This window comes from Balaenoptera acutorostrata, chromosome 6 (assembly GCF_949987535.1).
Source record: "Balaenoptera acutorostrata chromosome 6, mBalAcu1.1, whole genome shotgun sequence".
In the NCBI taxonomy this organism is placed as follows: Eukaryota; Metazoa; Chordata; class Mammalia; order Artiodactyla; family Balaenopteridae; genus Balaenoptera; species Balaenoptera acutorostrata.
In genome coordinates, this window is record NC_080069.1 from 5,801,746 (window position 1) to 5,818,761 (window position 17,016).

Genomic DNA, 17,016 nt, shown 5'->3' on the forward strand with positions numbered 1-17,016 from the left:
GCACCGCGATGAAGAGCGGTCCCCGCACCGCGATGAAGAGTGGCCCCCACTTGCCGCAACTAGAGAAAGCCCTCGCACAAACTGAAGACCCAACACAGCCAAAAATAAATAAATAAATAAATAAAGTAGCTATATAAATAGAAGCATAAAAGGTAAAGGCAAATGTAAGCAATGATTGGCTTTTTTCTCAGCTTTATTGTGGTATAATTGACAAATAAAATTGTAAGATATTTAGTGTAAAACATGATGATTTGATGTATGTACATGTCAACTTAAACACATCATCATCATATATATATATTTGGTGAGAACATTTAAGTTCTACCTTCTTAGCAATTTCAATCACACAACACATTGTTACCAATTACGGTCACCATGTTCTACGTTAGATGCTCAGACTGCATTCAGCTTATAACTAAAGTTTCTACCCTTTTACCAACCTCTCCCTATTCCCCCCACCCCCTGCCCAGGCAACCACTTTTCTACTGTTTCTATGAATTTGACTTTTTAAAAAATTTCACATAAAAGTGATACCACCCAGTATTTGTCTTTCTCTGTCTGGCTTATTCACAGTGATTGACTTTTAGTGGTATAATTCTTATTGATTTTTTTCCCTCTTCTTTCCACTTTCCTAAACTTTCCAGGTCTTCTATAATAATTATATATATATTACTATAAATACTTAATTCACTACATTAAATTCCCTATACTTAAAAGATTCCTAATGGATATATTTGGGTTCAAGTTTTTCTTTTCCTCCTGACATGTAATCACTGACATTTATTGAGTACTTAAAATATTTCAGACTCCCTTTACTGTATGATCTTGGGCAAATTTCTTATCCTTTCTGACCCTCATTTTCCTCATTTGCAAATGAGTATCATTTTTCTCATCTGTAAAATGAGGATGTAATAAATTAGCACATGAATATATCTCAGAATAGAAATATTAAGCACTCAATGAATATAGATATTATTATTATTTCCATATATTACTTTGTCATATTTTGCTACTTATTCTACTGGTTCTTTTCATTCAAGGACATGAGACACATTTTTGGTCCTCTTTATATTTTCTTTTTTCAGTTTTAAGCCAAGACAATATCTACTATGGTACCTCTCCTTTTCATTCTTTAATAGTATTATCAAGAAATGGAGCAATGCCTTGGGAGGATGTACCTTTAGCAAGTCAATTTTCCTCAACAAGGGCAGACAGCTCATTTCCTGCATGTCTCCTCCTATATTGCAGTACAAGAATATTGTTAGGAACTGGGAGTTTTGGTAGCCTTGGGAACAGGACCAATTCCCAGATATTTAATTTAGTTCTTGTCTCATCTAAATTGAAATTTTGACATAGCATTTTTCTCACACGAACTGTTTAGAGGGATTCTCTCCAATTTGTCTTTATTTATTGTGAAGTCAAGCCAAACCCCAGAGGTTTTTATGGCTGTTTCGGCAGTTATTGGGTGACAGTATTCAATCACTCACGCACATGCTAATTTGAGATTACTGGTCCCTATAACTCTACCCATATAACATTCCCACCCAGTAATTCCAACAGATGCTTCAGAGAAACTAAAGAAAAACAAAATGGCTTGTAGCATGTATGTGTGAATGACACTAGGTTTGTTTCAACTCCAGAGAAATGCAGAATTGAAAGTACTTTCAAAAAGGCAGAGATTCTGTTTCTCCCATTTGATATCTGTGCTGGTGTATGGCATCTTATAGTTTGTTTTTGTTTTTGGTTCTGCCTGAATTTTATGCTTTTTCACTTGCTGAAGATCAATTTCTCCCTTTCTCAGGCATCCCAGCTTTGGTTTTTTATAACTTTGAGTTTTCTAAAAATTCCGTAAATGAATTTTCAAATCCCTTGGATCCAAAGGTGATCTTGTGTAGCTTGCTGATTTGATACAAGCAGCATTTGATTTCACTGGGAGGCTGTGATGTCACCCTGTTACTTGCCTTGTTGATGGGCTCATATGACCTTGGAATTGTTTATGCCCAGAGTTTTTATTTCTCGACTTGATTTTGTCTTAGGAAAACAAGTTACAGAAAAATCATTATTTTGATGCGAAAAATTCACTTAGTCCCAATTTTTAAGATGGTCGCTAGGAGTCAAACCAGCTCACAAAACGCTGCTTATTCCAAGGTATGAATGTGTGTGAGGGTACAAATAAATCAATAGTTAGCAGTAGCATTAATGTTGGAATACAAAAACAATCAGCTTCAAATCACATAACCTGGAGTCCAGCAAAATATATTAAGAAGTTGTTAAAGTAGTTGGAAAAGTGTGAAATTTATGAATAGGACTTTTACCCTTAAGGGCTTTAGAGGAAAAAAAGCATAAATATACTGGTCTTTCTGATGTTTTTTTCTTGGTTAAATTCATTTTTAAAAGCCTCTTATGTCTCAAGACAAATTATCTTATAAAATGTGCATTTCTGACAGGCTTACAGATTAAGGGAATCATTGAAAGATAAGTTGTGAGTTTTCTGGGAAGAATGAGAAGATGGATATATTGGTAAATATGAGGAGATTAACTAAGATAATTAAGTACAAAGTATAGAACTGATAATTCAGGCTGAGAGAGGGCAGGGCTCTGGGGGTCGCTGATGGAACCTGCAGGCCTCATGTCAGAGGTCGGAAGAGGCAGGCATAGTGCAGAGAGGAACTGGCACAGACGCCCGTAATCAGATGTTGTTTACTCTAAACTACAAGGAGTGTTTAGACTGGGAACTAGGATGTTTTCAAATAAGGTGTTCTTGATCAGTCCATATTACAGAGAGAAAAAAAGAAACATGTGCTGGAGGCTTTTCTTGTACAATTTTAGTCCTGAAACTGGCATCTGTGCCCCTTTCTTAATTTGAGAGCTGGTGCATTCTACATTGAAAGTATTTGTCACTGTCAGTACTCAGATTTTTCTTTCCTTATAGAATATTTGATATTCAGTGGATTAGGAAGAGTCACTGGGGAATTTTCTGGTTGTTCTCAAGACTTTTAGGTCATTCTCAAGACTTCGGCTAGAGTTTTCCTCCACATTCAACTAAAACAAGATTTATTTAAATATACATTTTACCAAAAAGATCACAAGGGCTTTAAAACTGAATAAGTATCCTGTGCATTGCTGGTGAGAATGGAAAATGGTGCAATTGCTATGGAAGACAGTGTGGTGATTCCTCAAAAAATTGAAAATAGAATTACCGTATGCTCCAGCAATTCCATTTTGGGTGTATATATCCAAAAGAATTGAAAGCAGGGTGCCGAAAAGATATTTGTACACCTACATCCATAGCTGCGTTATTCACTATAGCCAGAAGATAGAAACAACCCAAATGCCAATTAACGAATGGATAAAGAAAATGGGGTCTATACATACAATGGAATATTATTCATCCTTACAAAGGAAGGAAACTCTGACACAGGCTACAACTTGGGTGAACCTTGAGAACATTATGCTGAGTGAAATAAGCCAATAATAAAAACGACAAATACTGTATAATTCCACTTATCTGAGGTCCTAGAGTAGTCACACTCATAGAAACAGAAAGTAGAATGGTGGTTTCCAAGGGCTGGGGAGAGGGGGAAATGGGACTTATTTAACGGTTATAGGGTTTTAGTTTGCAAGATCAAACCGTCTGTAGCGCAACTGGACAACCATTTTGATTATATAATACTTAACACTACTGACTCAGCTGTATACTAAAAATAGTTAAAATGGTAAATTTTATGTTATGTGCCTTTCACCACAATTTGAAAAAAAAACTAAATAGGTGAAAGGAAGAGGTGATCTAGATGAGCTTAGAGATTATTTTCTCCTATGTCAACACTGATAATTCAACTGATATTTATATAGGGTTTTTTATTTAAAAGAGTGCATTATGTGCAATGCTTTTCTAGAATTAAACTATTCTCTAATATTTACAGACTAAAGCCTAACACTATTTTGGCAAAATTCTTAAATATTTACAGGGTCAAACAGTATAACACTGAACCAATGACTTTTTGTAATGTTGATGGTAAGACTTCTACATTTGTGCATTTAGACTAAATTATCATGTATGTGGTGCAAGTGAAAACTTAGAAACTATATAACCTATTCCTTGCAATACACAGGATGTTTAAAATAAAATAAAACTACTGAATTATTAAAAAGCAGAAGTGTTTCTATTGTATTAAAATGGATCAATTTGTGGGGAGTTCAAAATACTCAGCAAAAATATTTCATAGAACAGTCCTCTGAGTTTTACCCAGTTTCCATTCACATCATTTTCCTCTGAGGCAGAAGTTACAACATCAGAAGAAATGATACAAAGCAAATAATCTTGAATTTCAAAATTTTATATTGCCTGACGTAGAGAAAATACGGTTCTCATTCTAGGTTCATGTAACCAGAACAAACTATAAATTTTATATTCAGATTATGTCACTTGTATTCATTCACAGAAGTCCTTTAATTATAATGACTTTTGAAAACTATAAAATGCTTAGAATGGATGGACTTAGAGATTGTCATACTGAGTGAAGTAAGTCAGACACAGAAAGACAAATATCATAGGATATTGCTTCTATGTGGAATCTAAAAAAAAAGGGTACAAACGAACTTATTTACAAAACAGAAGTAGAGTCACGGATGTAGAAAATAAACTTATGGTTACCAGGGGAAAGGGGGGAGGGATAAATTGGGAGACTGGGATTGACATATACACACTAATAAATATAAATAGGTAACTAATAAGAACCTGCTGTATAAGCACAGAGAACTCTACTCAATACTCTGTAATGGCCTATATGGGAAAAGAATCTAAAGAGTGGATATGCGTATATGTATAACTGATTCACTTTGCTGTATACCTGAAGTTAACACAACATTGTACATCAACTATACTCCAATAAAAATTAAAATAAATAAAATAAAATGCTTAGGAAAATATCATATAATCTAAATATGAATTATTTGAGAAATATCTGAATCATCAGACAAGACCAGTTTTTAAACAGTCCTTAGGCAAATACTGTGGAAAAGGAAAAATAGAATTCAAATATTTCTACTATAACTAAATATACATTACCTTCTCAAAATTGAAATAAGCAATGAATGTGAAAATCAAATGATAGATGAACTGAAATAAAAACTGCATCACAGATATGCAATGTTTGTATAGGCATTTATGTATGTACACATTTGTGTAGGCAGTTTTTAGGCTATTACCCAAATGCCAAAATATTTTGTATGAAGTAGTCTATTATTTACTCTTTTGCAAAATCCATTCTAAGACGATATACACTAAAGTTTTAAAATGATGAAGAAAATAAATATTTTAACTATGGATTTCTCCTTTTTTTCCTTTCTCTCCTTTTTACACACTATATTTTTTCTGAAAATGTTCTTAATCCTTTTATGTATGTGGCACCTATATTTTTTTCACTTTGGGGGCCTTGATTCATAAGGTATTATACAAATGATCTTTGATATCTGAGTGTTTCCCAGAGAGAAGACTGTAAACCCATTTACAGTTCTAACCATGGAGAAGGAAGCTTTCCGTGAATGATCCTGGCCACTAGATTCATGGCCATTACTACTCCACTGGGGCTACACCCTGGGGGGAAGGAACAGATGTTGTGACATTTCTTTTGTGTTCCTCTGAGCATGTCACACATTTAAAGCTATGCTGAAAATATACAAATCAATTAGCTGTTCTTTAAGCAAATGATGAAAGAAAGAGAGATTGAGAGACACGAGGACCCCATAGAAGTTGCCAGGTGTCCAGCTGACCTGACCGGCCAAGAGCGGACCCCCACGCTGAGATGTATCCCATCCCTCTTGTCTATGTGGGAATGTAAGATCTAAGGGCAGATCACAGACAAGTATCAGAATTCTCCAGGTAACTACAGCTCACTGTTTCTCACTATGAAATGTGTGTGTGACGTCACAGATATTTTCAGACACTAAAAGGATTTAACAAGAGGAGAAAATCACAAGAAAAAAGTGAGCGGTGGAGTGGAGCTTAGCTGAGCCTGAGCCAGGAGGTGCTGGGGGTACGAACAGGACGCCAGGCATGTGTAACTACCAACATCCACTTCCCCTAGATTCCTCCCCATGCCCTGGTCAGAAAACTCCAAAGCTGTCATGAAAGGTTAGCAGTCCTTCATTGGTGACCTTCCCTCCTCTCGGAAGTGAGGGAACCCAAATCTCGTATAATGGACAGCAGGCCTGCAGAGGGAAACACTATCTCCACTTTCCAGGGCTGTAAATAAAACGGCCTTTTGCTCCTGCGACTAACACAGACCTCTGTCTTCCCCATCTGTTTGCTATGTAAACATCCTTGAAAAGGTAATCCAGAACAAATGGTAGATGTTGCCTCATTCAAAAAACATGCAGAAATGCAAAGGACCCCCGAAGAATGGTATCCAGTTCTCTCCTCCCATGACTGAGTGGAATCAGGGAGTCTCACGGGGAAAAAAACAAATCTCAAATCCTTTCCACAACATAAAGAAAAAAAAATTGGTAAAATGTAGAAGTCACACATTTTAGCTGAAAGAGGGGAATATTTGGTATATCGTGGGTTTCAGGGTGATCATGTTTGTCTCATTCTAGCATGGTCTCAGAGTGAGCTTGTTGCATGGTGATGGTCTGCAAGATGGTTATGTCCAGCAGAACCAGATGGATGGGCTGGCCGTGAGGGTCAGACCACTTCCCAGACATCAGGGGCTGCTTTTTTTTTTTTTTTCTCAACTGTATCATTGAATCAGGATCCACGTTAGGTTCTCTCCTTTGATATATTTCTTAAGTGTCTTTTAATCTTTAGGATTCTCTTTCCGTTTCTTTTTTTCTTCTTCTTCTTCTAATTTATTTGTTGAAGAAATCAAGCCATTTGCCCTGGAGAAATCGCTATAGTTTAGATTTTGCTGAGTATCTCCCAGATATGCCATTTCACATATTCATCGATCCTTTATTTCCTATAAGTTGGTAGTTACATCTATAGGCATGACCGAATTCAGATTCAGCACTTTGCCAAGAATGCTTTATAGGCAGTGATGTGTTCCCTCATCAGGAAGCACAGAACAGGTGATCTGGCTCCTTTTGTGATGTTAGCTTGATCCGTTAGTTCATTAGGGGTTGTAAAGGGTGACATTCTATCTCTTCTTTTTTTTATATTAGCTGGAATATATGTTGTCTACTCATTTAAGTTTAGTGTCCCAGCTATTTTCCAAATGACTCAAGATGCTTTGTATATTAAAAGAATAGAAAATAAGACATTTGGAAACAGAACTCAGTGGAAATCATAATAGAAGCAATTAGGTACAGTGCCAGCAATTCTAATACTTTCTTGGTTAAATTTTTTGTGCTCTAGAGATAATATGAAATGCTTATATTTAAATGCTATGAAAAGGGACATACTTACTGTGGTCAACCAGGACGTAAAGAGATTGACAGCTTTCTGGAGTTAACTAGAGACATAAAATCTGTACATTTCTCCTGTATAAATATAGAAAATGTCTCTACACTGCTAAGTAGACAGTTATCCTTAACACTGCCACTTGGGATTAAAATATATACATGGCCTGTGTCAAGTAGATTGAGAAGTGGAAGAATATCTTATAGTCTCTAATTGTGAAGTACTTCTTGTCACTGTGATAAGACCTCAGATTATCCAGAATACTTAAGAGTATATTCTTGTTGTAAAAGGATGAACCAGGAAGGTTTAAGGTATGTATATTTCTGTGTATTTATAACACATTTCATTTCATCATCAGGTATCACCCACAATAACTAACATATATTCTATATGCTCTTAAGGCCATATTCTGCTACATTCTATCTACCAACATCAGAGTATAAACATCAAAGAAACTTCAGCTCTATAATATGTATTTAGATATAGAAACTCATAACTCCAGATCAGTAGGGTCTCCTGCCCCCCTTGCTCTGTCCTTGAGATTAAATTAGGAGATTCAAAGGAGATAGAAGGAACTTGGTAACAATTCCAGCTGCTGAGCCCAGGGCAGCTGATTGTCCAGCCTTTGGTGAGCCCACCACTCGGGATACCCTGGCCTTGCTCTGTAAAACTGATGGTCACTTAGATTCCCTGTCCCCTTGGGAACACTCTCTCAAAGGTAGACTAGAAAGCTGTCTAAACTCTGCTACTGTATTTTTCTGACATAATAAGCACAACTTATTGAACAGACCTAGATCGTTGATGAAGTTAAAGTGCTTCAAGGTCATGATTTTGATATCAGTGACAGTCTTATAGACAGAGAGCTGCAGGAGATTAGACAGATGCTGTACTGACCAAAGATAAGACCCTGGCATTTGCCTTTTGACTAAACGTCTGATACATGTCAGCTTTATTTTGATTTGACTCTTGCTTTCCAAAGTGACATGCAGCCCAAAGAAACACCAAAAGACCGACAATTAGGATGCTTTTTAGGAAAAACGAAATACGTGATAGATAAGATCTATGCCATAAGTAAAACTTGACGAGAGAAATCACAGAATCGTAGAACTGGAAGGAATATTTAAGATCAACTCATCACGCTCCATAGGTGAGGAAAATTGAAGTGACTTAACCAGAGGCATAGGGCCAGTCAGTAATAGGTCTACAACTCATGTCCTTGGCTCTGGACTGAAAATCATTGAAGGTGACTTTTTAGTGCTTAGTTGCTACCCTAAATACTAAATATAGTGTCAGTTGGTGGCGCATAAGTGAAATCTCTAGAAAAAGAGGAAAAATACATTCAGAAAACTGCTACATTTAACGTTCACGGTAGCAAGACACCAAAATTTCACTTGAGTAAAACTCATCATTTCATTATTACCTCCCAGTGATACAAAAAACCTTGGGCAGAAATTGTCGTGTTTGAAATTATAGTAATTCTTCCAGGTCATCAGGGTACCGCTCAGTGGATTTCAACAGTAATATACCCACCGCTAGTCTAGGGCCACCAACCAAAAAACAAAGTTAATGGTTCTACAGATGTTTCCTAGTCAATAAAAAAATGTCTGCTTTAGGACTTCCCTGGTGGCGCAGTGGTTAAGAATCCGCCTGTCAATGCAGGGAACACGGGTTCGAGCCTTGGTCTGGGAAGATCCCACATGCCGCGGAGCAACTAAGCCCTTGCACCACAACTACTGAGCCTGAGCTCTAGAGCCTGCAAGCCACAACTACTGAGCCCGCGTGCCACAACTACTGAGCCTGCACTCTAGAGCCTGTGCTCTGCAACAAGAGAAGCCACCGCAATGAGAAGCCCGTGCACCACAACGAAGAGTAGCCCCCGCTCACCACAACTAGAGAAAGCCCGCGCAGCAACGAAGACCCAACACAGCCAAAATAAATATGTAAATAAATAAATATAAATTTATTTAACAAAATGTCTGCTTTATAAAAATACCATACATTCTCGTTATTCTTTAAAATTAGATGAGTTCAAAAGGGATCTTCAAAGATGCTGTACTTGAATTAAAATACAAAATCATGTTTAAAATCATTTGAATAATATTTTAGAAATGAATCTAAAAACTGTTCATACAAAAGAAATGCAAACTGTTTTTAATTTAAAGCCATCTCTACCATCCCCAGGAACTCCCTTGTATGAGAGCCTAATTTGCTAATCAGATGGATAATACCCGTCTTCATTGTGAGTTATGGTTAATTAGATGTTACAACTGAACTACTAAGAGACAACAGGACCCCTCCAAGGGGCAGTCAACTAGAACATTATTCAGAGGCAAAGCAACCTAATTATTACCGCAAAGTTCAAATTAGAGGAATTGATTTGAACACTTAATGGACTCACTTTGGGGTCAAACCTCTTGAGATTAGTGAATTCATACCGGACAGTCTTTTTAGTACATTAAAATGGGCTTTGATAAAAGAAAAATACACAGAATCAGAAAATGTACAGAGAGGGAAAGGCAACATGTAGAGATGCTCCCACCAAGTTCCAGGGAGTTTCCTATAAACTAGAAAGTGTGGAAGCATAAATCCCAAGTTGGGACAATCCCTCACGGGTGACCGGCAACCCCCTGCTTCTTGCTTTGGGACACGTGGGAGGTGAATCTCTTCTAGAAAGAAGCACTTTCTCGTACACAGCTCCGGAGAATTAATCCTCCTCTCCCCCAGAAGAGACTCCTGTAGTGCTTAGGGGTCAGAGAGGAAAGTAGTGAATGCACTCGGATTGTCGAGATGGTACCCACAGTGGTACATTTGACAGATGAACCGTGAGGTTTAAAGAAAGAGTGAAGAACACTGTTTGGGTGGGTTTAGCAAATGTGCATGATCTATTTTCAGTCCCCTATGACTGTGCCGACACTGTTTCCACAAGACGGTATGTCCTGTGGTCCAAACAACTGATTTACAAATAAACTTAGAGAGTGATTCTTGTTGGTATGTTGGTGACACAGAAGGATTTCAGTGACTGAATACATTACAGGAATGAGATTATAAAGTTTTCCTAAACATTGATTACTGTGCAAAGTCCTAATAGAACACAGGTCTTTCACAACTGGTACCCACAGAGCCCTCGTACGGATCACCGATCACCGATCATTTATCATGCCTTTGATAGCACACCTGGATGGCGGGCCTCTGCTTCATTTCCCTAACAAGACAGTAAGCTCCAGGCTCCCTCAGAGGCGGCACTGGGCTGTACAGCCCTTGGGAATCTTCCTTGGAGTTTGCACACAGTGGAGAGGTGAGGAGAGAGCCAAGGGGAGGGGCACAGCACACCTGGCTCAAAGCAGAGAGGGACACGGGACAGCCAGCCTCCTGGGTGAGACTCTACCACACAACCATCAACTCATACCAGCTCGTTCATGGCTAGCCAAAACTGTTTCGCTTTAAATTGGCAATAAACGGAAGACGATGAATTATCCAAAGCTCACTGAGAAATACAGAAGTCTATATTTTTCATCTTTCAGACTTAGCATTCTAAGGCATTCCTTCAGCTATTGAGAAATGCTGTTTCTGGGACTTCCCTGGTGGTCCAGTGGTTAAGAATCCATCTTGCAAGGCAGGGGACGCCACTTCGATCCCTGGTCAGGGAACTAAGATCCCACGTGCCACAGGGCAACTAAGTCCGCACACCACAACTACAGAGCCCATGCGCTCTGGAGCCCATGAGCCACAACTAGAGAGAAGCCCACGCACTGCCACAAGCCACACGCCGCAATGAAAGATCCCACGTGCCGCAACTAAGACCCTATGCAGCCAGCCAATAAATAAATAAATAAATAAATATTTTTTTAAAAAAGAAGAAATGCTGTTTCTCTTCCTAAGTACAAGTGATTTACTGGGGTCTCCAATTATTGGCTTAATAAATGTTTACTGAATGAGCACTGTCAGGTCTGTAGTCAAAAGCTTGACCCTCCTCCACCCTCTAAGAGGACAAAGATTCCCCCCGAGTCAGGTTTAGGGAGTTTGCAGCACCTACTCACATCCTTCATCATCACAGACTTCCCACCCAGGTCTGGCCTGACTCCAAATCCTGTAAACTTTGCACTCTAGAGTCTGATCTGCAGATCTCTGTTCATTACAGGAAAAACAAAATAGAGGGGGGCATATTTTGATCTAAAATATTCTTGTGGAAGACCCCACCAGTATTCTTTTACAGTAAAAATTAGAATGTGAAATATTTTAATTGACCCATTGGTAAAACATATTTATAGGGCAGTCAAGAAAAATAAAGGAAATTGAGAATTTTTAAAGCACTTCACCAATAATCAGAAGCAATAAGAATAAGGATAAGGATTTCCCTGGCGGTCCAGTGGTTGGGACTCCACGCTTCCAATGCAGGGGGTGCGGGTTCGGTCCCTGGTCGGGGAACTAAGGTCCCGCATGCCATGTGGTACACCAAAAAAAAAAAAAAAAAGAATAAGGGTAAACCCTTGCATGCAGAGAAACTCCATTGCAGAGTAATTCTGACATCTGTTAAACTGGAGAGCAGGAAAGAGATCATAAATTCTTCCACGAATCCCTATTGTTACAGATCATAGGAGGAGATAATAATAATACAGTCTTTGATTGCAAACATGCAGAGAAAGTTTGAAAGTGAAACCTACAGAACAAACAGCATGCTCAGATTCTGTTTCAATGAATATTAGACTATACTTGTTAGAAACTCCAGGAGAGCCCTCCTAATGTTTTATATGCGGGAGACTGAAAGCAGAGATGAGTATATATCCCACAGAAAGAAAGCCACCAAAACACACTTATTTGGCATAAAAAAAGAACTGAGAGATTCATGCATTTTTATCACAGCCAGTAAGAAATGTTTTAGTCTGTAAAAAGTTATCTGATTTGATTTTGTTCCCGCTGTTTGTTTTTAATTCGGCAAAGAAACATTTCCAAACTTTTGTTTTCTAATCTTAAAGACCTAAGTCCACAGTGATTATGTACCATCTCATCTGCCTATCCCTCTTCACATCTAATTTTAACAGCAAATCAGTCACTTTCCACTTCAAATCAGGAGCCAGGGGCTGAACTTGCGTGCCAGTTTGCTATGACCTCACGGGGGGGGGGGGGGGGGGGAATCTGTTTGGTTCCTGTTGATTTGAGAGGTATTTTTTTCTTTCCTGTGGTTTTACATGCAGTATTTTCAACACAGAGAACACTAGGCAAAGCCTTGCCAGAAAGGGCCCTCTTGTTGGCAAGAGCCCATATGCTGGAACGTCCACCAGCAGGGACCCGGGGCTGACGCCCACCTGGGTGCGGGCTGGTCAGGCTGCAGTCTGGTGGCCCCTGGTCCACGGAAACCACAAGGTGGAGTGCCAGCGGGTCAGAGTCCAAAGGGCGGCGTTTGCATCTTACGGAGCATTCTGCAACGCGTAAGGTATAGAGACCTCTAGGCATGAAATCTTACTAGTCCTTCCCCTTGCGATGAAACGAGGAGAAGATGGGCTTCAGCTGGGCTTCACCGTTCACGCTCTCCACACACAGACGCCCGGGAGTAATTCTGCTACAACTAATGTGCTGTGTTCTTTCTGTCCCCGTTCTTCTTCCTCCTTCCCAGAACACTTGAAGGAGAAGTTGGAAGAATACATGGCTCGGTTTTCCAAAGTGAGGATTGTTCGCACCAAGAAAAGGGAAGGGCTGATCCGGACCCGACTCCTGGGGGCGTCCATGGCCAGAGGCGAGGTCCTTACGTTCCTGGACTCCCACTGCGAGGTCAACGTCAACTGGCTGCCCCCGCTCCTCAGTGAGTGACCCTCAGCCCCTGGGGCCTCCGGGGGAGGCGGGGGAGGGTGGCATGTGCTTCCATGTCATCCGTCATCGACAAAGGCTAGAGACCCCTTTTACGAGGTTTACAGTGGGAGCGGTGAATTCTATCTTAACTATTGCTGGGACGTATAGGTAACTAGAAAACCACATTGAAATAGACATTTTAGGTGATACCAACTGCAGTCTAACTTAAGGTTTGAAAAGGTTTGATTTCTTTATCTTAGACATTCACTGAGTAAAAACTAAAAGGAAAAAGTATTCATTATACTACCTGTAAGCACAGTATGATTAAAATACACACACACACACAGAGTTTAGCAAGTATTATAGGATTGTTAAGAGATGAGAAAAGTATTCAGCCCCAGAATACAGTTAAAGTATAAGCGCACTGACATTTTCCCAGGATTTATAAGGCCATTCTCTTTTCCACTCTGGCACCTGTTTAGCTCCCTAAATACACGAAGCCCCCACCACCACGTTTACACACAATCCCTCAAACACTCAGAGCTGCCGTCCAGGTGATACATCTTAAACAATCACTAGAAGACTATCACTTGAACTGTTAGAAACACAAAAGTCCTGAAAACCATTCAAGCTCGAAAACCTGCATGAGGTTCAGTCCAAGCATCAGTATTTTTTAAATTTCACAATTAAGTCAGAGATAAACCCCGGTAGTAGCTAAGGAATAAATTGTAAGGCTGAGGGAAAAAGTGTGTTTCTAAAAAGTTCTTGGCGCGCACGTATTGAGTTCCTTTCTGTTCTTCCACGTTTCACTAAATCAACTTTTATTGTAAATATATCCCTGGCCTTGGAGCTAAAGCCAGTTGACAACCTCCTTCACAATAGCTGCCTCAGAAAGAATCATTTTCTATTGAGAACCGGGCAGGATTTCAGATAGAACCAGCAAAGCTCCATTAGTAAAGGATGTGGGGGAAAAAATCAATTGAAACTGTGTTGCATTTGAAACAGGAAACGACCAGCAACTAAGGCTCCACCACATCTCAGAGCCATACTCTCCCGCTGCAGACAACCGCCCAGACACCCTAATCAACAGGGATGTTTCCATGCTCCTAATGGCCAGAGATTCCTCTGAGCTTTTAATTAAAAGTACCTTGTCCAAGGACATAGCAATTTAGAGTTTCATCAGCAACCATCAGTTTCCCTTAAACGGAATTTGACCTATATGGTGTTGAATACTCAAGTCAGCACATGGCCTAATTTATTTATGAACCAAAGCAAGCCCTAAATGCCAATTATCAAGGCTCTGATTGTTCATATGCATCTAACAGGAAAAAAAAAAAAAAGATAGGAAAAAAAAGGGAAAAGACAGAGAAGCCCACTCTTTCTCATTCAAGCATTTCATTTCCTGTAGGCCGGATGGGTAAGAAATGATTCGCGCTCAGGATCACTATCTTTTTTTATTTTCCTCTATCAGTGTCTTGACACATCCTCCGAAACGAAAAAAAAAAAAAAAAAAAGGTGGACCTACACAGTTTCTTGGTTCATTTTTCACTTTGGGATTTTACCTGAATTTCAATTTCCCATTAAGAGTCTGTTTGTTTGATCCCTGGAAATTGAAATGTAGGCACAAGCCTTAGATGAAAAATTAGTCATGCTGCTTTCACCCCGGAGCTGGTGCTGCTGGATGAGAGCTGAGAGGAAATTTGAAGGGAAAGTTGACAGTTAATTTAACAGACTCATTCTCTTCGGGTAACCCTGGGGCTCCTTGTTGGTCAAGGAACTTGTAAATCAACCTGATTCTGAATTTGCCTGAAGAAAGTCACTGAAACCTTGATACTCAAATACCTGCAGAGGTGATAGAAGAAATATTTTGGACACAGTAATGATGGTCTCCTCTGTCAAAGGCATCTATGGGGGAACGCCACTTAGATAAAGATTAAAGCCCACTGCAAGGCTTGCCCAGGTGAAAAAGATGCTCACAGAGCCCTTGGTGGGATTAACTTAAAGAGTGAATGAATGAATGAAAGAGAAAGAAAGAAAAAGAGAGGGAAGAAAGAAAGAAAGAAAGAGAGGAAGGAAGGAAGGAAGAGAGGAAGGAAGGAAGAAAGAGAGAGAGAAAGAAAGAAAGAAAGAAAGAAAGAAAGAAAGAAAGAAAAGAAAAGAAAAGAAAGAAAAGAAAGGAAGGAAGGAAGGAAGAAAGAAGGAAAGGGAAAAAAAAAAAGAAAGGGAGAGTGAAAGGTAGATCTGGGGGGAGATCTTCCATAGGATTCTGTGGTTTCCATGCCCTGCCTTGTCAGTGTCATCAGAATAATGATGCTGAAATAGCCAAACCTCATTATTTCTAAATTATGTCTTTTCTTTTTTAAAGATACTGAAATGTATTTTATTCCACACGCCACATCCAAAGGTCTTCCAAAGAACCAGAAAGCAGATGTTTGCACTTAAAAGTTCTGCCTGTCCGACACTATTAGTTTGTTGTAGTAAATACTGAAGAAATGCACATTGTTGGGAAGACGACACTTCACATGTAGCTGTTCTAGGTCAGCCGAAGTACCTGTACATGCCCTTCCCAGCACTGGCTGTTCAGGTCTCACATAATAACATCTACAAGGGAGGAGCTGGAGCTGTAACTGGGAAATAAGTCTCCTTTCTGCCTCAGAGAAGCACCATGGCCACCTGGAAAGACCCCACACTTTAGCACAGGACCATTAAGCAGGGATTGCATCCTAATTCTTGCCCTCAAAAGATGAGCGACCTTGGACAAGTTATTTAACTTCTCTGAGCTCAGTTTCTCATATGTAAGCTAGGTATGATAATAAGAACCACCTCTCTGGGTTGCTAGGAGGGTTAGGAACAGCATGAGTATACTGAGTAGTTGCTCAAGAATTGAACAGTAGCAGGAATAGTAGCGGTAGTATCAGGCCATCTAACATATTTGCAGATATGATGAGAGAAGATAAAAATGTATAGCTTTGATAAACAGAGTCTATATTAAAGAACAGTAGCAAAATAGGATTTGGCAAAATCTCTGGTAAGCCTGAGGGCAAAGAATTCTGTGTATAATCTGCCAGCATTTGGGGGGCGGTGGAGCGACAGCCGTCGTGGCCATTGTAACATTAGATGCTAAAAAAAAAAACCATGAAGTTAAATATTTACATTTTGGAACCTCCAGAAAGCAGGCCAGTATTTTCTCAGCAGACTCCAGCTGTATGCTTGAAGGAATACAAGGACCGTTTATACTCCACGCATGTTGGGTGCACTGTAAAATGACAGATTGGGGACAGGCCAGAGCAAAACTGCGACAGAGGGAGAGCTAAATGCTCTTCTCCAGGTACCTCTGGGACATCACTTTCTTCGAGGAAGATGCCACAACACTAATTGCCCCTCATCACTGTTCCATCACGTTAAGCCAGAGAGTCTGCCAAGTGCTCTGAAGGCAATAGTGGAACCAGGCTGCGAGCGCGACGCGTTAGGAAGGGCTTCTCTTGGCAGAGAAATGAGAGATGACCTGGGCAGGCGTGTCATCTCCTATTCCGTGCTTTCATTTTTCAGACCAAATTGCACTCAACCACAAAACCATCGTGTGCCCCATGATCGATGTCATCGACCACAATCACTTTGGGTACGAGGCCCAGGCCGGGGACGCCATGCGCGGCGCCTTTGACTGGGAAATGTACTACAAGAGGATTCCCATCCCTCCAGAGCTGCAGCGGGCGGATCCCAGCGACCCTTTTGAGTGAGTAGCAACCGAGGGAGGGTCCGAGGGGGAAGGGGCAGATAACTCAGGCGTGTGTCAGCTGGAGACCCAGCTCTAATGAAATGGAATAAAACGGGTGGCA

General features: G+C 39.9%; 1 protein-coding gene across 1 annotated transcript in view; it reads left to right on the forward strand.

Annotated features, from left to right (window-relative positions):
- GALNTL6 (polypeptide N-acetylgalactosaminyltransferase like 6) overlaps positions 1-17,016 on the forward strand; it is a 1,175,458-nt gene that overhangs the window by 952,256 nt on the left and 206,186 nt on the right. The window contains exons 5-6 of the mRNA XM_007192672.2: positions 13,008-13,193; positions 16,730-16,913. Coding sequence (XP_007192734.1) covers positions 13,008-13,193; positions 16,730-16,913 — 370 coding nt within the window. The remainder of the gene's footprint in view (positions 1-13,007; positions 13,194-16,729; positions 16,914-17,016) is intronic.